This window comes from Pelobates fuscus, chromosome 12 (assembly GCF_036172605.1).
Source record: "Pelobates fuscus isolate aPelFus1 chromosome 12, aPelFus1.pri, whole genome shotgun sequence".
Taxonomy (NCBI): Eukaryota; Metazoa; Chordata; class Amphibia; order Anura; family Pelobatidae; genus Pelobates; species Pelobates fuscus.
Genome location: NC_086328.1, coordinates 67322763 through 67345023, shown reverse-complemented (window position 1 = coordinate 67345023; position 22261 = coordinate 67322763). Strand labels below are relative to the sequence as shown.

At 41.9% G+C, this 22261-nt stretch overlaps 1 protein-coding gene across 19 annotated transcripts in view; it reads right to left on the bottom strand.

Moving 5' to 3' along the window:
• The window catches only part of NRXN2 (neurexin 2), a 973084-nt gene that overhangs the window by 154732 nt on the left and 796091 nt on the right, over positions 1–22261 (bottom strand). For all 19 annotated transcript variants that reach the window (XM_063438522.1, XM_063438529.1, XM_063438527.1 and 16 more), the window contains one exon: positions 6284–6465. In XM_063438522.1, the coding sequence (XP_063294592.1) occupies positions 6284–6465 (182 nt within the window). The remainder of the gene's footprint in view (positions 1–6283; positions 6466–22261) is intronic.

The following is a 22261-nucleotide window of genomic DNA, read 5'->3' as shown; positions in this document are numbered from 1 at the left end:
TGGATTTAAGCTCTGGATATTGTGAGTAGTTCCTTATTATTATACCCTCTGTCACCCACTGTATTTATATATATATAAACAATATATCTGTTTCCTCTCCACATGTTCCACTGGATTACAAGCTCTTATTCGTTACTATCAATCCAGTCTGCTGCTCCACAAAGAACCCTCCCTACTGTTGTGGATTACCTTATTTGGACTAGTGTTAAGTTACCTGAACTATATTTTATACTTTAAATATTTATTTATTTTCTTTATCTTATTTATTTATCTAAGGCACACCCTTTCTCTATATTATTTATCTTCCTTATTACGTCTATTTTGGGGGGACTAGACGGGACCCCTCTTCCTATAGGTGTGCTGCCTATACTCTCTTACTAATATATCTCCTGTGGCTTGTTAGCGCTGACCCATATATGACTGTTCTAGCTACTTGCAGATAGGTTGCCATGTAAATCCTGAATCAAAGTATAATTATTTTTAAAAATATAAAACACAAACCAATATGAAATTGCCTTTTTTATACAACTTTTTTATATTCAAGATTTATTTACAATTGTATCGTTGAACTCTGACTTGTGTGTTATTGTCTGGCCTTTTAATATTATTTAACCTGATTTCATTCACACCTATAGGTTTGCTTTAATTTGTGTTGAAAATTACAGAAAAATGACACATCCCTATTTAACTTGACATTATTCTAGAGCAGTGATCTCAAACTCTGCCCTCCCCACCCCCTGATGTTGATAGCCTACAACTACGAGCATTTTGAATGCACTAGATGGCTAGAAAATCATGGTAGTTGTAGTTTAATTATGTCTGGGGGGTAGAGTTCAAGATGCCTGTTCTAGACATATTTTAAAAAGATTTGGCAAACCTGTACTAGTAAACAAGTAAAATGCTACATGTAATTGAGTTGAAAACAATGCTTAAATCTGGCGTCTTATTGGTGTCTAAGGATATAGTTTAAAAACCTCTACTTTAGATTTCTAATCTCTGGGGGTGTTAAAACTTGATATAGATTAGATTGAGCAGGACTTCCATCACGTAACATCTAAAAGCTGCTTTATTGTAGCATAAAGAGTTTCTATGGAAACAACAATCCATCAATCAGTGTTCTCAAAAAGGAATGAGGTCTATTGAAATGTGAACAAATGCTGTAGAGAAAACGCAACACAAATTGCCAGAATATAATCACAATGTTGCAGCATAAATTTGACAGCTTCATTTTTTGCTGATACAGCACTGAATGAGGCAGACTAAATTCATTCAAGTTTACCCACTGGGGTATATTCCAAGCTTCATTTCGACATTGTCACTGTACTGCTCATAGCAATATAAATTTTCTGCGCTAATGGAAAATATTTTGGAAATATACTGTGATGGTATAGAACAGGGGTGCCAAAAAAAGGATCCCCAGATGATGTAGAACTAAAACTACCATGATGCTTTTCATGCTTTAAGAATGTCTTTAGAATCACAAAGCATCATGGAAGCTGTAGTTTTAAAACATCTCGGGATCTACCTATTAGGCACCCCTGGTATAGAAGAAGCATTTGGCCGATGTATAGGAATGACTTTGCTACCATATATTTCATATCACTTATACAAATTGAGGGGCAACATATGACAAGTGCTGCCCTGTGTATGTACAAGTCAAATGCCACAGGTAGTAAATAACCATATATCATATTTATGCTTACTTTTCATACGTAGTAGAAAAAGGGCCATTGTGAATTTGCAATCATATCAAGCAAAAAGAGTCTGTGAGAATAAGTGGTTTTGTGAGGAAACGAGAGCTAAAAACTTAAGTACTTTAGCTCAGTTATCCCAAATTTCCAGCAACGCGCAACCATTTACTTTATACTATGACTATGTATATACGTAATGTACATTTGAAAAGTGCCATCTACCAGTGTGCAGCATTTAAAAGCAGCTAGAATTAAAGGAATAAGGCATTCTCGTTATTACAGCACCTGTTGCTTGCTGTGATTAATTAACTTATTTTGTAAAGCCCTACATCTTGTGAATTCTTATGAATACTACACAGGCACTTTAATGCGGAAAAGTGTTCTGGTATTAAATAACTCAAGTGGCAACCCACACATTTCAGAGACCACATGTATAGTTTTTTAGAATGCCAAATGCATTAACTTGAAGTTGATAACATGATAGCATTCATTTTAAGGGTAAAATAATTACGTATCCTAATATCTCTCCTTGTAAAAAAAAATAAAATAAAGAATTTAACTGTAGTTTGCTAGACAGCTACAATACCTATCACTGACACTAGGTAAATATTAGTATCTGCTCTGTGTTTAAATATTTTAAATACTAAAATATTAAAACACAAAGCAAAAACAAGTTTATCAAAATCATTAATATTCAGCTCTTAAATATCATTTTGTCTGATATGATTAGAATCTGGTAAGATGTTAGTTTAATATGGTTAGTTAGTTCTCAAAAAATTATGCAAGATTAATTTTTATAATTAAATATTACTATGGATGTAGTAGTAATTATGCACCTTTATTTTTATCCTATGCTATTTAATCTAGCATGGCAGTAAGATTTACACCAGGATTCTATGTATCTACCTATTGCTTTGCTAATACACAAAAAGGCTTCTAAGCAGAGAGATATAGGAACCTGCAGAAATCCTAACACCAAAAATTAAAGGGTTACATTACCCTTTTTTGCCCACGTGGGACTTAATTCCCCTCCTACTAAAACCTTCAAAAAAAAGAACACAACTTGAATCCAGGCCAAGTTCTTAACAACTATGTCTTCACCTTCTCTGTCGTCAAGCGGCATTATCCTCTTCCCACCCATGGGCCAATCAAAGCTGCATACATGCAATGTTCCTGTTCACAAAACCTATTTTGCCAATAAAGCCTGCTCTCTTCCTAAATGCTTCGGTCCAAGTTACATGGGCTGGGGGTATAATTACACTGCTGCACAAAATGACAGATTGCACTATATAGGTAATGTTTCAAACTTAAATGCCTCACATACAAATTGCTAGCACCATGACCTCCTCCAAAAGCAGACATGGTCATGGTGGTTAGAGTAACCCTTTCACATGAAGATTTCTAAAAAAAACACAGGCTGTGGGCTCTCACAGACCCCAACAATAACTAGTGGTTTCTGTATAATGGACCCTCTATACCGCCACCTTGTTTTAGAGGTGTAAGGAAACAATCACCCAAGTCATGGCCAATGGCCTCTACCCATTCCTCTGCCAAATGAGCACTAAGTTGGAGGATAATATAATGACATGGTAAAGTGGTCTCCTTGCCCTCTATCTCTTAGCCCTCTAGCCATGACCGCTAATTTAATCAGGAGGCTGGGGGTTTCAATTTGCCTTAGCGATATAATAAGAAGACAAGTAGATCAACAGTCCCTATAGAGCAAGACGGTGCCCAGTTGTGCTGGCCCTAATACTAACACTTGGATCCTATGGATAATGATTGTGTGATTGGAGACATGGGCATCTCTAGCCTCAGGGAAATGTTTTAAAAGACCAAGCTAGAGTGAATAAAAAGTATGCTTATCCAAACTACACACTGCTATTGTGATTTAACCCTTATCTCTGGAACCAAATATTGATATATCGTATTATATTTTTCCTGTTTGAACAATATTGTTAAATGTCTGGAAATGCCCTTGGGACAGAACATTCACCAAATTCTTTATTACAAGTTCTTGTTCCAAACACTGTCATGTCATTCAGTAAACATGTCCAATGTTCTTTGTACAAGTGCTGTCAGAATGTCATTTTATACTAAGAGTGGCTTAGGTGGTTGAACTTATGACCAAACAATACTAAAGTTACTTTCTTTATTTGCCTAACAAAGAAGTTGGCCATTCTTCAGTCAAGTACCTAGAGACAAAAAACAAAAACAAAGTACAATTTCCTCTAAAAATTATATATTTGAATGTTTTGAATGTAAGTGTATTTTCTAAATTCATTCTAAATGTTACAAATGCAGTGCAGAATAGATGAAATTAACATAGTTATTGATTGCATAATCTTAAGTAGAGGTGAGAATATGTAATCCACTTCTCAGTGGTCTTATGTGTTCCCATCTTGCCCCATTACAGTCTATAATGAATGCAGCAGTGAGGCTTATCTTCCTGTCTGCCTGCACCTTCCACGCCTCACCCCTCAGTCCCTACATTGACTTCCCGTAAGATTTAATGCTCAATTTAATATTCTGGTACTTGCTTTAAAATCTCAACATAATGCTGTTCCAGCCTACTTAGCCTTTCTACAAGTATGTCCCGTCTCTAGGGCTGCACCATTCCTGTGGAACTGTTAGACTTTCACTGAGTCTCCATTCCTTCAAAAAAAATAATAGAAAATTCACTTCATCAGGAAAACATTTCACTAAAACTGTTAACAGCTTTTCTTCCCCACACCCTAAGTCCCCCAAATCAACGCTAAGCCCCCCAATTCAATTTGTGTTTGTGAGTGCAATATATACTGTTACAAACTGCCATTTATAACTGTATTTTATTTGACAAATTGCCCTGCTTCCCTGTGTTATGGAGAAGCCTAATTGCCAGCCTTCTGCCCTATGACTATGGACCTAGTGTTTATGGCGATTTGACTATGTTTGTGGGATCTGAGTGCAGTTTGGATATATTGAGTGCTCAGATCCAAGCCATCTGGGGATAGGTTGAATGTGTGGGTTCTGTTCAGTATGATAGGAGTTTTTTTGTGTATTTTTGCTGTTGTTGTGAATGGGGATATTTTCTGTACCTGGAGATAGTTGGCTTACCACACCCAGTTAAGCCAATTATATCCAGGATAGAGGACTCTGCGGAACTGGTTTGGGCTGGAAACTAGGGATTGCTATGCTCTTCATACTTCCTTAGCCACTGAGCTCTTGTAAGAGCTCTTGTTCCTGATCCTGCTTCGCTCTACAGAAGGAAGAGGTTCACCTACTGGAACCTGGAGCCTGGTCGTAGGTCCAGGGTGGATAGCAGACGGCGAGATCCTAGTCCAGCAGTGGCGGTTTGTGGATTCTGCAGTGTTTATAGTGTCTACGGTGCTGATGGTCCTTTGGTGAGCGCTAGGAGCATCCTTTCTATGGTCCAACTTCCAGCCAGCCTGGAGGCAACCGTAACATATACGGTTTACCTTATGGTGTTTATACAATATTACCATATGAGTATTTTTGTTTCCTTTTTCTAATGTAGATATTGTGTGTCTTGTGTTTTCCATTATTAATATTTCCATTTGTTTAGCCCATTAATTATGAAAAGCATTTTCAAACATACTTACCATGCTTTTCTTGAGTCCAGTCATGCATAACACAAAGTATTTAGTTGAAGAATGAATCAAAATCACTGTCTACACAGAGCACTAAAAAGATTGGGTTTAGCTATCTGTCCCCTACTTTTCTCACATCTGTGACTTATTTTTCTAGTTTACTGCTAAATAATGCAGGATTGGTTGATAATTATGTGTCTGAAAGTACAACTTTAGATGCGCCTAATTTGAAACACATGAAATATTTCTAATTCTACATATTTATGTGGTATGCCAAAATGTAGCACTTAATGCTCCACTATCTTTATTAATAAATCTGACTTCCATAGCTAACAGAACAATAGGTAAAAATGCAAAGCTTTTTTTTCTGCTTGCTTCTAACACCTATGTAAATAGGCCAAAACATTAAATTTAAACTGAGTTAATGTGTTTGCATTAGATGCGGCCTAGTAGATTTATATTTGTATGGCAAACTCATTGTATATGTTTCAAAATTGGTAGAAACTGTAATGTCCATCACACACCCTTGATATTGGTAACAGTGTTAAAATAGAATACGATTTTACAGTCCCTATAAAAATATCCTATAGATATAGATAGATAGATAGACAGACCTATACTATACGTGATATTTATATTATAGAACACTTTATGTGATATTTATATTGTAGAACACTATATGTGATATTTACATCGTATATATTTAGTGATTTTGAAACAGAGCTACCTGTCTGGACCTATGTATCCACAAAAACACAAGAGGCACTTTTAATGATGGGCAATGAGGAGATCAATGTAACATCAGCTCAGTTGATATTTGTATTTAATATGTCCCCCTACCAGTTTAACAGTTTTACTAGATGTATTGATTTTGGAATCACTCTTTTTGAAAAAAATTTATATACTGTACTTTTTACAGTGCTCAAATACCATGCAAAAGACACAGCTAATCAGCAAAACAACCAAAACATGAAATATATATATATATATTTTTTTTTTTCTTACTATATGAAGCTGTAAATAGTCCCCCAGACCAGAAGCACTGTCCACTCGGAGTAATACTGCATCCTTTTGTTGAGTTGTAAAGCCGACTGCAAGTCGATCAGCTCTCGTACTAGGTCGGTCATTTGGGGGCCATGTGTAGGTGATAAGGGCACCCCCTTTTCCAAAAATATATGTGGTACCAGCTGAAAGAGAAAAAGAGAGAGTAGCTGAGAAAAGATAAGCAAGCAATACAAGTATAGCTACTAATGTTTATAGTAAAACTGTATAGGTAAGAGAGAAAAACCTGACGAAGACAGAAGAAGCTATGTGAAGACATACTGTTGGGCAGAGAATAAATGAGGCAAGGATACTCTGAAGAAGACAGACAGGTGCAGATAGAGAACATTAGCATATAGAAACAATATTCTGGGAAAGACGGATGACATGCTGGGTGATTGAGTAAAACATAGCAGTAGAATGGACTAAAGCGATTATGTTTGAGATTGTTGAAGTAAAGACAAATGTAAAGATGGTATTTAGAAAAAAACAGAACCAAAGGGAAAACAATGTGTGAAAAGAGGTTGTCTACATGATGGCACAGGTAGAGATTCTGTATTGTTATAAAATGCCTAAGTAACACTAAAGAGTGGTTTAAAACTTGAAAATTGAGTGTGAGGTGAAGTTGCGGTAGGAGAAAAGGTTGAGCTATGAATAAAGTTATAAAGCAAAAAAAAGTGAGGATCATGGTGAATAAGTGTTAACAGATGCAATATGTGAGGAATTCATTAAGGCTTAAGCAGCAAAGGAAACAAACTATTAGTGGCAAGAGGGGAGCAAAACACGCTACAAGTAATCAATATTTTATACATGACATTCATTTGAAGGAGATCAATATTTGTATCACACTGAGGACCACAGTGCTTATATGCCATTTTCTTTTAAACCAAGCAAAATGAATGAAGCATGTAGAGAGCATTTAAAATATACATTTTTAATCAATATACCCAGCAATATATCACATTTTGACACAACTTCAGCTTGATCTAGAAACTGCTTTCTTGCCCTCTCCCATTCTTGCATGCATTGCTTTCCAATTGTTTTGTTAGTGTGACCATCCTCCTTACATTACTCTGTCAGTATTCAACATATTGAGATGGCCCAAAGAGCAATACAAGTGTTTCAGCATTCCAGTTGCAACCTTTCAACAGTCCAGTAAACAAATTCAATACCATTCTCCCACTGCATCCCGAAAATCCAATACACATTATTCCCAAATAGTACCAGGACTGAAATTCCAGTGTCCAGTACACAGTGCTCTGAGGTTGTTCTGCCAGTGTAGCCAAATAATTTAATACATATGACTCCTTAATTGCTCTGCTGGCAAAGTAAGTAGATATACACAACTAATAAAATAAAGGCATGATACTCATATCCTATTTCCTGAATAGCCGTCAAAGCTCTTCCAAGTCTATCAAAATTCTAACGGAGCTGTAATCAAGCAGCCAATCCTCTTAAACAATGTCTACAGTATTTAGATATTTTGGTGTGTATGGAATAATCACAAAAAATGAAGAAAGAAGGTTTTGTCTAAGGCAAAGAAAAGTTTTTTTTTTACTGTAAGAACAATAAGGATATGGAATTCTCTGCCTGAATAAGTCGTTTTATCAGAGTCCATACAGATGTTCAAACAGCAACTAGATGCATACTTGCAAAAACAGAATATTCAAGGATATAATTTTTCAATGTAGGGTAATAACTGCTTGATCCAAGGATACATCTGACTGCCATTCTGGGGACAAGAAGGATTTTTTCCCCCTAGTTTGTTGCAAAATTGGAAGTGCTTCAAACTTTTTTTTTTTTTTTTGCATTCTTTTTGATCAACAGCAAAAAACAAATGTGAGAAAAGTTGAACTTGATGGACGCAAGTCTCTTTTCAACTATGTAACTATGTAAATTAGAAATAAGTAAAAATAATTACAGGGGTTTGCTGCATTTCTGACATTGGCTCATGGATGTCCACACATATTTGGGAAATATACCCATCAAAAACTGAAGTGCTCTTCTTTCCTTCTCTATCTATGACACCTACCCTTCCTTTGTCTTTAATTGTTTTCAAACTCTGACCATCTCCCCTTCACCCACAGCTTTCAACCTAGGTGACATCTCTGATTCTACATTACTCTTTGAGAAGCACATTGTCACCACTACTGTCACTTGTGTGTATCAATTTTACCTCTTCGATCTTCAGAAGATCCATCCACTTCTAATGTTTTCTGTTGCAAGACTCCTTATTCATTTCCTCATATTATCCAGTATCAACTACTGAAACCTCTTTCTACTTAGACTTCCACAACACTCCATAATTTAACTTCAGCAAATTAAAAATGCAACTTCCCCTATTCCTCTTTAACATGCCACCGTCTACTCATTTCACACCCCTTCTGAAAAAACGCTATAGACTTCTGATACATCAACATTTTTCAATAGATTTTATCCTTTTATACAAACCACTGTGCAGCCTTTCTCCTTCCTATCAGCCCTCTTTTTCATTTCGCTATACACCTCTTCTCCATATTCCATATCCAACCAATACGTATTTACCTTTTTTACTTTATTATATTACTAGTCCCCTATAACTGGAATAAACTGCTGTCCCATGATTCTTCCACCCATCTCTCTCTTATACTTTTGTAAACTCCTCAAGATATCTCTTTACTGAGCCCTCCCTGTTACTTCATAACTAATTTCCCATACTGACTCCTTTCTGTCTACTCTTCGATCTTGTCCTAATACCCCCAGCTCCCTCTGTTAAAACATGTCCCTGCTGTAACTTAGTTTGATGAGGACACATATATATTTTGCTCTTGTATTATATGACTTTATTGTTCTAGAATTTACTGTAACCTATGTTCTATAATTTGGAATGATGTAATGCTCTATAATCTCCTGTATCATTATAAAGTGTGTTACTGGTTATTACAATAAGATCAGTTAATGAAATAAATAAAATTAGCATTAGGCAAACATCTACAGGTGACAATGTATGCCTCTAACATATATTAGGAAATATTAAAATGTTTTAGAATTCACTAAAGAGGATGTAAACAATATCTCAAAAATAATATTTAATTTATTAGTACTTTGATTATATTTCTGTTATTGATGTGACCGTTATAAACTGAACACAAATAGCTATAAAAAGAATCATATTGAGGAGTGCTGCTGTAACTCCAGGTATTGTCCCTGCTGTTTGCAAGGAAGGGTATGTTTTGTCTGATTTGGAAAGAAATACAGACATATGAATAAAACTTGAAACGCTATGCTCCAAATAAGACCATAAGTCTATGTGGTTTCTTTAGTAGAAAATTATTTGGTTTTACTTTTTATTATTAAAAAGTAAAATACATAGAAATAAAGTGAAAAAAAATATAATTATTTAGTAGGCATAAAGGCTTAATTCATACAAGTCAAGGGAGGAAGGAAATGAAAAGAATAGGAAAAAATAATTGGACGCTGTAGCGGAGCTCCCTGTACCCCAGCTGGGTACCTCTGCCAAGGACTGCTTCCTAGTTGCAACAGGGGAAAACCTCAGTGCTCAGTTGCCATAGCTAGTCGAGTCGTCCATGAGCTGGGACAAGGTGCTGAGCAGTGATTATAACCCTTCCCCTCTCAGTAACTAGATGACAGTTCTGGGAGTAAAACTGATTTTAATGAGCCAAACTCTTTTATGCACAGGCCCCAGCAGGGGGTCTCCATTATATTTAGCACAAGCCCCTCCCAGGAATCTCTGGGCCTAGGAGATAATTGCATTACAGACCGGTAAGCTAATTATCTCCCAGGAACAGAGAGGCAAACACAAAAATATAAAAACATAAAAATACCCCAAAACATCATAAAAACATAAAATAAGCCCACAAATAATACATCTTTAAATAGCCCTGATCTGAGCACCCAAGTTCTACAAATAGCGCTCAGATCCGTGCAGTGTAGGGGAAACGCCACCGTGTTAAAGTTCTGACCAGCCGTAGACAAGGTCCTATGCCCAAACTAGTTCCAGGACGTTTGGTGCTTTTGCCTGTCAACTTTTGGGAGCTCCAACGGTCGCAATACAGGGTGCTCCGCCTGGCTCTTAGGTAGCGTTTGTTCCCCTTTAGTCTCAGGCACCTTCCCTCCAAAAAGTGCTCTCCTGGCGGATTTCAAGGAGCATTTGCCACAGATGCATTTCGCACATACCTTAATGCTTTTACAACAGTTAACATATTCTAACATGGCGCATTATGTTTTTTTTTTTTTAATTCTTTATTTTTGATGTGCAAGTGATACAAACGAGCCTGTGTTGCCACAACAGCAGTCGCAGGCGAAATAGGTTCTTACAGTGTCAAACATGGCATTAGAAAAACTGCACAAATTTTATATATTATTATTAGTACTTAGGCATTGTTCAGACGAGATAACAATAATAGAAATAACGACGTTAACTGAAAGAACATAAAAGTAGGTCTAGAGGTTAAAGCATTGGTCGTCCTGCTTAGAGTGCTAACATTGCTTGGGTAGGTAGTTATTATAGTATGGTATCGCATTAGATAGGCATTGAGGAATGCATAAGGTTATAGGAATAGAATGTTTCACAACATGCTAGATATCTCATATTTTGTATGGAGCTAAGCTTGATTAAAAGGAGGGTCATACGTGTTAGGTCGGCATCAGTACAGATTAGTATAGTATTCTATGCGTAAACAAACTATATATATAAATCCATTTTGTGGGTACAAACTTTGCAGGGTTAAAGTTACAGTAGGAGGAATGAAAGGTGGTGCTTCGGAAGGTCCAAGAGCATACTATCTAAGTGATGATTAGTAATGAGACGCTAATATTAATATAGATAGGACTTGGCTTCTTGTGTCAAGCGGGTTTGGTAACTAGGGTTTACTTGTAGCAGTACAACTTGGCATGTGGTACTGAGTGTTAGTGTAGCTTATTACATACGGACATTCGTGTTTGAAAGGTCTCTCGCTTAACCAAGAGTAATAGTAAAGAAATATTAAGGAAATAAAGGTATCGCCAGGCAGAACATCGCATACTGGGCTGTCTCCGTCAATAGGTAGGAAACGTAACCAAACATAACTAACGTAAATAGAGGACATGCATGCTTCAGGCTGACTAGATTGACAAGATGGTTACTAAGCGTAAAACATGTATAAACATGTAGAAATGCTAACACATATCTTGGGTCAGTATTGGTTACTTATAACAACGATATTTACTGGTTTGTTCTACGCTTTTTGGTGAGGGTTATGCCTGCTAATTTAGTGCCATGCTTGCAAGAGAATTATGTGTAGTGAGACGTGTGATCGCTGCAAAGGGTACAAGGGTGCGATATAGGCCATTGTGATCTGTCTCGCTGTGTTGCGTGTATACATAAAACATAAAACATAAAACATCATTGCTAACATTTGCAATTAAAATCTATGCGACATAAGTATACATTACAGATTGGCAGGGTTAGGTAAACTGTGTCATAGTGTAGTCAGCTATACATCTGAGTTTATACAGTGTAGTGTGAGGAATAAGCTAAACAATAACTTTAAATCAATGCGTTGTGGGACCACCGGGCATTCACGCTAAAAGGAGTGGGACATTACTAAGAAATATATTTCTTTCTTGTAAGCATGCTGGTAACCTGGGCAGGTATTTACTGGTGCATGCATCGATTTAAGCAGATTCACGTGGGCGGCCCGCATAGCTATATCTACCTAATTGGGACAAAAAGAAAATTCACTCAGTCCACATGGTGGCATCTGTATCGGGAGAAATGGATGGCTACGTTGCCCTCCGTGAGTGTGGGGGTATAGGAGGAAGCCAGTCAGATGTTACCGGTCCCACAGAGTCCCGCTATGACTGAGCCTCAACCAATGCCTTGTATGGTCAGCTTCCTGGCGTGTGATGTGCCGGTGAGACCTTCTTGCCAGAGTGGAATTTGGCCAGTGCGTGGGCGGAGGAGGCCTGTGGGTAGTCCAGGTAGGCCTGCGGGGTGTCGCCAGTAAGTGCTCCGTGTGGTGAGATGCGGAGTGGCCATCGCTGTCACTTTGTAAGTTCCATGAGTAGGCCTGCCCTTGAGACGTGATTGCTTAATGGCGGTGGCCGACTTCTTTGGGCGCGGGCCCACTTGCTCTCCTGTGTGTAAGCCCAGCCGGGCTGGAGCCCTCCCAGTGTGCCTCCTCGGCTTCCGTTGTGTAGGGCTGTGTATGGGGGATCTCCTCTCGTGCTGCAGTACAGGTAAGCGATGTCTGATACTGGGTCTGCGACCTGTGGGCCGTGATATAGTCCTCGGCATATTTTCCTGTTTCAGCGCGGTCAGAGGCTTGGCTGTGCTTTCTGGAGTCTGGCTCAGTGCGTGTGAGGTAATTGGCTGCCGATGAATTGCTTCGTTTGCCTGGGTCTGTGCTCTTATGGCCCACAGTTGTGCCCAGAAATGATCAAAGGCTTTTGCAATGCGGTCCTCGAGGGGTGTCCCGCCCGTTGGACTCTGTGTAGCTGCCATCTTGATTTGATACTTGTGGTCGCTTTGCCTAAGGTTGTGCCCCAGTGGGGACCGGGATGACCCCCGCCGGTCCAGGGGGGGGGGGGTAGGAGTCCGATTAAGTCAGTTGGTGGGTCTAGCTTCGGGGAGAGCGGCCGCCTCCGCCCCGTTCCAGCTCTAGTAGGCCGCGGTGCGGCGTTACGGTTTCCCGGCCTCAACGGGTTCGAGTGGGGTGTCGGTCGATTCAGCAGCTCTCCCCCAACGTTGGTAGTGCACTGCGGGGTGTGTGTTAGCTCTGGAGCTTAGGTTATGCCCCATAAACCGCCCGCAAGCCGGGAGCTCAGCCCCGCGCACGACTGCTCTGCTCGGAGGTCAGGCTCCGCCCCCCGGCGCATTATGTTTAAAGTCATTATCATGTGAGGGGATCCCCACACTCTTAAATTCAGCACCTTATCGCTCTGCCAACAAATATCTGCTACAGTGAGGCTGGAATAAAGAAGCCTCAAACAGAGAGTTGCTGATAGGCTGAGTCAACTGGTGATCTCTATCAGTAGCTACCAATTCACAAAAAGGCTTGAGTAAAATATGCACATATTTGAAATAATTTTGTGAGCAGAACGTTCCATCTATATCTGAGACTTCCTGATTCAAGCCTCAGACTGTGGTGGATGCTTGTGGGTAGATTGATTAGACATTGCATTCATTTTGAGGTGCCCGGGAATGACAACTTAATTCACATGTATTTATTATGGTGTCCTGGTGTGTTCCTTTAAGAAGAAAAAGTACTGACCTAACTTCTTGCATCTGTTATTTGGGACACAAGATAAGGAATATTAAATCCTGTTTTGGTTTATTATTAAGAACAAAGAAAATTAGGGGTGTTGGCTGGACCTGGTGGAAAGCAGTCACATGCACGCTTAGCTCCGTGCCTTACCGCCTCCTAAAGACAACAAATGGCCCGATCATTACTAAACAAATGGCTTACTAATCATGTCTCACCATAAAGGCAAGAGACACACCGATAAGGCTGACAAGCTAAACTTTTTCGTCCCAAAAACCGGGGTAAACAAGCCCTTCTTAAAAAAATGGATGACAGCCAAGATGGCGGTGACACAGACAAAGAACAGGCCCTGGAGTCTCCCTCACAAGATCCGCTGCTGACCCAGAGCATTTTCACCAAATTGGAAGCTTCAATGCTTCCAATTTGGTGGACACCCTCAGAACGGACCTACAGGAAATGGCTACCCGCACAAACACGTTCAAGAGCAAAATGTCTGAGCACCTGGCGGCACACAATAACATGGAAACTGAAAGAACTGAGGATGAGGGTGGACACCTACAAAGCTAAATTAGCTGACATAGAGGACAGGTGGTGCCACAGCAATCTTCGCATCAGGGGGATCCCTGAAACTTTGACCGCCATGGCCCCTGACCAGCCGCATGATCTCTTTCTGTTAGACAGAATTCACAGTATTGCCAAACCTGCATACCTAGACAAAGTACCAAGGGATGTCATCCTAAAAATTAATTATTTTCACGCCAAGGAAAGTATCCTTAAGGCTAGCCGAACCCCCAAAAGCCTGCCAGCTACCTACAAACAAATCTCCATATTTTGCAGATCTCTCAGCGGAGACACTATGAAGGAGGAAACAGTTTGCTCACATAACAAGTGCATTACGTGACCGCAAGATGCTCTACAGATAGGGCTACCCATCAAAATTGCTTGTTCAAAAATAGCCTCACCTGAAGATGGCGCCCGGGTGTTGATATTCCAGAATCGTCTGAAGCCAGAATTAGTGCTACTCGCTTGTCTCCTAAATGGAAGAAAGCACGCAAGTAACTGGCGAACGCTATCAGCCCCTGGGATAAATGGGACCGTGAACTGTATCTTGCAAGTATCATATAAATTATGGTGGTTACTGTAGCTCAGATGTGAACAGACCATATAGCTCTAGTAATGTACTCTAGGGAATTCGTAGGGTTGTGTTTTTTGTTATGCACCCACTGCGGGAGGGAATGTTAATCACAGTTTAAGTGCGCACACAATGCTCCCTCCAACAGTGGCTTTAGCTAGAGAATAGGCGGGCCTGCCTGCATACCCTTCGGGGCTTGCCCTAAAAGGAAGAGAGAACAAAAAAAAACAAAAAACTTAACAAGCAGTCATTATAGATGCACCATCAGACCTCGTATGGTACTGATTTAATGTATGTACATTGTTAAGGTTGTATGACAAGGTTGATATATTGCTGTATACCCTAGTTAATGTCAGACCGCACGGCCACACTCTCTGAATATTGAAATGCATAGCTAGATGAAGGGGGTGACTCAGGACCCAGCGAAACCTTGAAAGCCAGAGGTCTACCTCTGTATTTCCGCATTCCCGATTTGGACCACCCGCTTCTGCCCCCTACTGCCCCTAATGTAAAGCCCGAGCATTATTGCATTTGACTAATAAACTGGGTCCAGTGGGCTACCTAGAGCAGTCCACTGCTAGGGACAATTACCCAGTGGGTTCCTCTTCACCTGGGCATACCATAGGACTCTGGGTGTTCACAACGAATCTAGTGGACATAGAAGTCTGCCACACCAACTCTCATGTTTAGCTGGAGACCAATGCTATGGAAGCCTTCCACCTGGAGGGGAGGGCTGGGAGGGATCATGGCGGGCAATATGATAATCTTCCTATGCAAAACCTATTAGTAACACACAGGGTGCATGACTAACCTACGGGATCAGGACATCACCTGAGAAATCAGAGTCCATAAATGCCTTTTATTCAGTACTCAACTAAGTACCAAACAACATCAGCACAAAAAACGAAAGCGACAGAGAACTGATTCCTGCATGTATCACACAAATTGTCACCATAGCCAGGGCCGGACTGGCCCACCGGGACACCGGGAAATTTCCCGGTGGGCCGGCACACTAGGTGGCCGGTGTGCGGCCGCCTAGTGTGCACCAGCCCAGGCCGCAATTACAGGGTGACCGGCAGGAGGGGATGCGCTCCCCTCCTGCAGGTCACAGAATGTAGCGTGGCCGGGCTGGCAGACCGGGTAGGGGCAGTGGCACTGGGCCAGCCTCTTCTCCTGGGGGGGCCCCCGAGGCTGGCCCTGCTTACACGCGGCGGGCAGGCAGGCTGGCCGGTGCGCGAGGGAGCACTCTCCCCTGAGTGCTTCCTCTTCAGCTCCCTCGCGCACCGCAATGATACCGGAGCCGGAAGATGACGTCATCTTCCGGCGCCGGAATCAGTACGCGGCGCGCGAGGGAGCTGAAGAGGAAGCACTCAGGCGAGAGTGCTCCCTCGCGCACCGGCCAGCCTGCCTGCCCGCCGGGTGACCGGCCCCCCTGGAGCCCAGCAGCACCACTGGACCCCAGGGAATCCCCTCAGCACTCCAAAAGGTAAGGAGGCTGGGGGGATTAAATTAAAAAAAAAATGTGTTAGTGTGTGTGTGTTAGTGTTACTGTGAGTGTTAGTGTGTGTGTGTGTGTTAGTGTTACTGTGAGTGTTAGTGTGTGTGTGTGTGTTAGTGTTACTGTGAGTGTTAGTGTGTGTGTGTGTGTGTTAGTGTTACTGTGAGTGTTAGTGTTACTGTGAGTTTTAGTGTGTGTTAGTGTTACTGTGAGTGTTAGTGTGTGTTAGTGTTACTGTGAGTGTTAGTGTGTGTGTGTTAGTGTTACTGTGAGTGTTAGTGTGTGTGTGTGTGTGTTAGTGTTACTCTGAATGTTAGTTTGTGTGTGTGTTACTGTGAGTGCTAGTGTGTTAGTGTTACTGTGAGTGTTACTGTGAGTGTTAGTGTGTTAGTGTTACTGTGAGTGTTACTATGAGTGTTAGTGTCAGTGAGTGTGTGTCTGCTAGTGAGTTTCAGTGAGTCTGTTACTGAGTGTATTTGTGTTTGAGTCTGTTTGATGTCTGTTAGTGAGTGTGTGTTTGTCAGTGAGAGTGTATGTTTTGTAAGTGAGTGTGTATGTATGTCTGTCGCTGAGTGTGTCTCTGTCAGTAAATGTGTGTGTCTGTTAGCTAGTGTGTATGCGTCTGTTCGTGAGAGTGTGTGTGTGTGTCTTCAGCACTTACTTTTCTCCAGCGCCGGACTCCCTTGGCGCTGGGGATCCCTCCGCCGCTCAGCTCCGAATGCGCATGCAAGGCAAGATCCGTGCGCGCATTCAAACCGCCCATAGGAAAGCATTACTCAATGCTTTCCTATGGACGTTCAGTGTCTTAGAATCGCAGAAGCTCCTCTAGCGGCTGTCAGTGAGACAGCCGCTAGAGGCTGGATTAACCCTCAGTGAAACATAGCAGTTTCCCTGAAACTGCTATGCTTTTAGCTGCAGGGTTAAAACTAGAGGGACCTGACACCCATACCACTTCATTGAGCTGATGTGATCTGGGTGTCTGTAGTGGTCCTTTAACCCCTTAACCCCTTAAGGACACATGACATGTGTGACATGTCATGATTCCCTTTTATTCCATAAGTTTGGTCCTTAAGGGGTTAAGGACATGTCATGATTCCCTTTTATTACAGAAGTTTGGTTCTTAAGGGGTTAAGTGTGTGTGCATCTGCATGCACTGGTGTACATACCACGGTCGCAGGGGTCACAAACCCTGCGACCAGGTGCCCGCCGCCATGTGTTGCGGCCCCGGCCTGCGCAGAGTAAGCGTGCGGGGGGGGGGGCCCAGGGATCAATTTTCGCACCGGGGCCCCATAGGTCATGTTTATGCCACTGGGTAGGGGAGCTTCTGTTCCCCTACCCGGTCTGACAGGAACCTGCAAGCGAGAACGCTCCTCCCGCGAGCAGGCAGGTTGGAGCGTTGCCGTGCGTTACCATGGCAAAGCTCCGACCTGCCTGCCGTTCTCGCGGGAGAAGAGCGAAGCCAGAGGAGCTGCAGGCTGAACAGCACGCACCACCACTGGACCACCAGGGATTGAAAAGTTCCCCCTCTCCCCTGGGCCCTGATCAAAGGTAAAGGGGGAGGGGATTAAAAAAAGTTTTTTTTTATATAAATATATCAATGCTATAACCCCCCCCCATACACACACTACACTCCTCCCCCCCCCCCCACCAACAGCACCCCTCCACACACACAGAACCCCCCCCCCACACACAGAACACCTTCACACCTTCACGCACACAGAACTCCTTCATGCACGCAGAACCCCTCCACACATAAAAAGCACCCCTTCACGCACACAGCACCTCTTTACGCACACAGCACCCCTTCACGCACACAGCACCCCTCCATGCACAAACGATTTCTTTCATGTTTGAGTGCTAGTTTTCAGTTTTTTTCCCCGCTTCCATATCTGCGCACTATGCTGGCGCGATGCATTACGGGGCTGGTATGGAATTTTTTACCAGGGCTGCTTTTCATTCCCAGTCCGGCCCTGACCATAGCCCGACTGCGAACAGCTAGTATAGCTCCGGTTGCATATTCTAGGGAACACAAGGGATATGCCCCTTTTACCCACTGAGGGTGAGAATGTTAAGCACAGCTCATGCGCACCTGAAATGTGGCCTACCTGCAACCCTAATCCTAACAGCGAAGATATGAAAAAAAAAAAATTATGTTTTACTGATTTGGTTTCCACAGTTAAAGGCTTTGAAAAAAAAACAACAACAGACAGTCACAATATATGAATCCTCAGATCTCACATATTACTGTGTTGTGTATGTACATTGTTAAGAGTGCATGACCAAGTTGATCTATTGCTGTATACCCTAGTTACTGCCAACCCACTAGGGACATGCAAGACATACGACTACCTTACGAGGTCAGAATGACGGCACTTAAGAAGACAGACTAAGTCCCTAACTGCCTCTCATTACATATTCATCACCATCCCACATTAATAGTGAGCGAGACAACACCAGATACGAATACACATCCCCAACCAATTGAAGCCCAACCCATCCTACGGACCAGCGAGGCCATACATCTCGCGCACCCAAAATGTCAAATAGGAGCCGATGCTCTCACAGTCAGTCCAGTACGGAAGCAAGCAGCTTCTACCCAAACGGCACCAAGAGACGGTGCCTTACCAATGCTTTGGCTTTTGTAAATACCCCCACACCCATTCCTTCCCTATCTTGCCTGTTGTTCTACGGTTGCACTTACAATCCTCCTTTGCTATTCTATCTATTACCTTACCAAGGCCAAGTGGGGGGCCTAAGAGTTGCTCCCCATTTCGGGGAAGGGAACTATGCTAATGCTTGGACAAGTAACTCTGGGGCTACTGAACTCCTCTCCATATGCTCGGGAGGAGGGCAGCTCATTTGGGGGGAGTCATCTGGCTTGACTTGGCTGGGAATGATGGCTCCTCTAGTGACGACATACGCTACAAACAAACATTATATATTTCTCTCACAAAAACCACCATGAAATAAAGTCACAATGTTCAAGGACTGAATCTCCCAGTACAAAGACACCACTTACATAGAGGACTTAGGCAACAGAGGACGGACATTGTCTGCTTGCAGGAAACCCACTTTAAAACTAATGTTCACCCCACACTGCACAACCAAGAATACCCTCAACAATTTCAATCCACGAAACCCACAAAATCCAAAGGGGTGTCTATACTGATAAGCAGACATTTAGCTCTAGACTTGCAAACACAAGACATAGATAAAGAAGGCTGTTGCATCATACCAGTAGGCATATTAAATAATAATCAATACATGATTGTTAACTTATATATGCCTAATGTTGAACAAAGAAATTTCCATAACAAGATATAACACAAAGTTTCTAAAGTCCAACAAGGCATAGTAGTGATATGCAGAGATTTAAATCATATCCTGGACCCACACCTGTACACCCCCGGGACACCAAACAGACTCAGATGGAAACAACAATGTGGAGCGATCCAAAAATTGCTGGCGACACACAACCTTTATGACGTATGGCGAGTGAAACACACCTGCGATAGGGAATACACCCATTAATTGACAGTACACAATATATACTCCCAGATAGACAGGTTTCTAGTAAAGGAAACTGCACTCGACCAGGTGGTGGGGTGTAGCATGGAGTCAATGATTTGGTCTGACCATGCGCAAATTTCCATTGAATTAAAAGATGTATATGACTTCAAGAATCAAAGTCCATGGAGACTAAAGTAATCATTACTACATGACTCCGAATTTATTGACCATCTGGCAGGCTCACAAAGCAGTTATGCAGGGATGGCTGATAAGACGCGCATCTTACATACACAACCGCTCCAAAACCCAGCTACTCAAGTGGCAAACTTGTATAACCTGACAATCCAGAACCAACAAAACATAACCCATGAGAAGTGGGATCAGATCACAGCTATCACTAGACAAATTCACACACATGCCCTCAACAAAGTGCGATACAATTTGACAAAATTGAGAGAATCCCATTATTCTCAGGGGAATAGGGCAGGCAACAGCCTGCAAAAATTCCAAGTGACTCAATAAATAGCAAATCTCATATCTCGCAATGGGGCCAAACTGCTATCACCAAAAGACCAAAAGGGAACACATTTTCTGAGTACTATTCTCGCCTATATAATCTGCGACTGGATAGGGATACCCCGCAACCCCAAGACACAACATTAACACATATTTGGATGGGATAGCCTTGCCCACACTCAATGAGGAAGAACAATCTGCCCTTTGGGCACCCGTTATAGGGGATGAAATCCTCTTAGTCAAAAAATCCCCCCTTAAAGGTAAAACCCCAGGGCCAGGCGGGTTCTCGAAATCTTACTACAAGTAATTTGGGACCTTCTTGGCACCAAAGTTAGTCAACCTATTCAACGACGCGGTCCAATATACTACTATAAAATTTCCTGCCAATTTCCCTATTAAATTCTGATGCAAAAATATTTGCTAAACTCTTTGCATTGAGACTTCAACCCATCCTACCAATCCACAATGATCAGGTGGGGTTCACGAAGGGGAGACAGGGGTCTGATAATACGATGAAAGTTCTGAACCTCATGCAAAGTATAATCTGTCTCCGCCGAACCAGGCTCCTTTTATCCCTAGACCCTGAGAAAGCCTTTTACAGACTGCATTGGGGCTTTCTCACCACGGTGCTTCGGAAATTCTGACTTCGCAAAATGTTCCAATCCGCAGTAGCAGCACTATACTCCGCACCTGCCGCAAACGTACTTAATGCAGGATTCCTGTCAGACTGTTTTGATATCACCAATGGAACCAGGCAGGGATGTCTCCTTTCCCCACTCCTATACGTCATGGCCCTGGAGCCACTGGCCGAGGCAAATTCGCACAAATACTTCTATTCATGGGTTCGCATTGGCACTAAGGAATATAAAACAAACCTATTTGCCGACAACATACTCCTGACGTTAACGGAACCTCAAATCTCGCTGCCCAACTTACTGCAAGTAATAAGTGAATATAGCTCACACAAGTGCTCTTTAAAACTAATGCTCACCCCACACTGCCTAAACCTAGAACTAGCCACAATAAACTCCCTTAAACAGTAATTTGCCTTCAACTAGTGCGAAGACTACATTACTTTCTTGAGTATCCGCATCACCAAATAACCACAAGAACTATTAGATCAAAACTATGGTAAATTACTTGAAAACATAGCTCAAACCCTGCAATCATGGGAAAACGGGTTCAAATCTTGGCATGGTAGGATAGTCGCCTTTAAAATGCTGCTCCTACCCAAATTCCAGTACCTTCTTTGTACCCTACAAATCTCCCTTCCTAAATAATACTTTACTACTCTACAAAAATTCGTAACCAAATTCATATGGGCGAATAAACGTCTACGGGTGGCAGCGACCATCTTTCAACTTTCATTCTCCAAAGGTGGGCTAAGCATACCAAACTTAAAGACCTACCACAAAGCAGTGATACTAGCCTCCACGGTAATGATGCACAAGACGACGGCGACTTCTCAAAGGGTGGAGATCAAGTCCTTCTGGTCCCACAGATCCGGGGTACACCTACTATTCTGGATAAGACCTTATCTGACGCACAATGGCAAGAGGCATTTCTAGCACATAAAGGTAACACAGCATGTATGTCACAAAACGAACTGTTATGGAAAATCCAATACAGATGGTACAATGTGCTAGAAAAGCTAGCACTTAAAGGTATGCTGGAGATGCAGGAGAGGGGTGGGTACAATGCTCCACATTTGGTGGACTTCCTCTAACATTGCCAGCTACTGGAAAGCGGTACAGGAGATACTGGATAAGACCTTATCTCGGCAGGACACCCTATCACCTGGTCCTCTTTATGGGACTTAAGCAACATGGGCTGACAGACAGTAGGCTCTTATTTCACACGCTCATAGCGGCTAACACCCTGATAACCTGAGGATGGAAGTCAATGGCGACCCCCACGAGGGACACCCTGTTAACCCCTTAAGGACACATGACATGTGTGACATGTCATGATTCCCTTTTATTCCAGAAGTTTGGTCCTTAAGGGGTTAAGCCAAATTGGGATGAATTGGGAATATGAGGTAA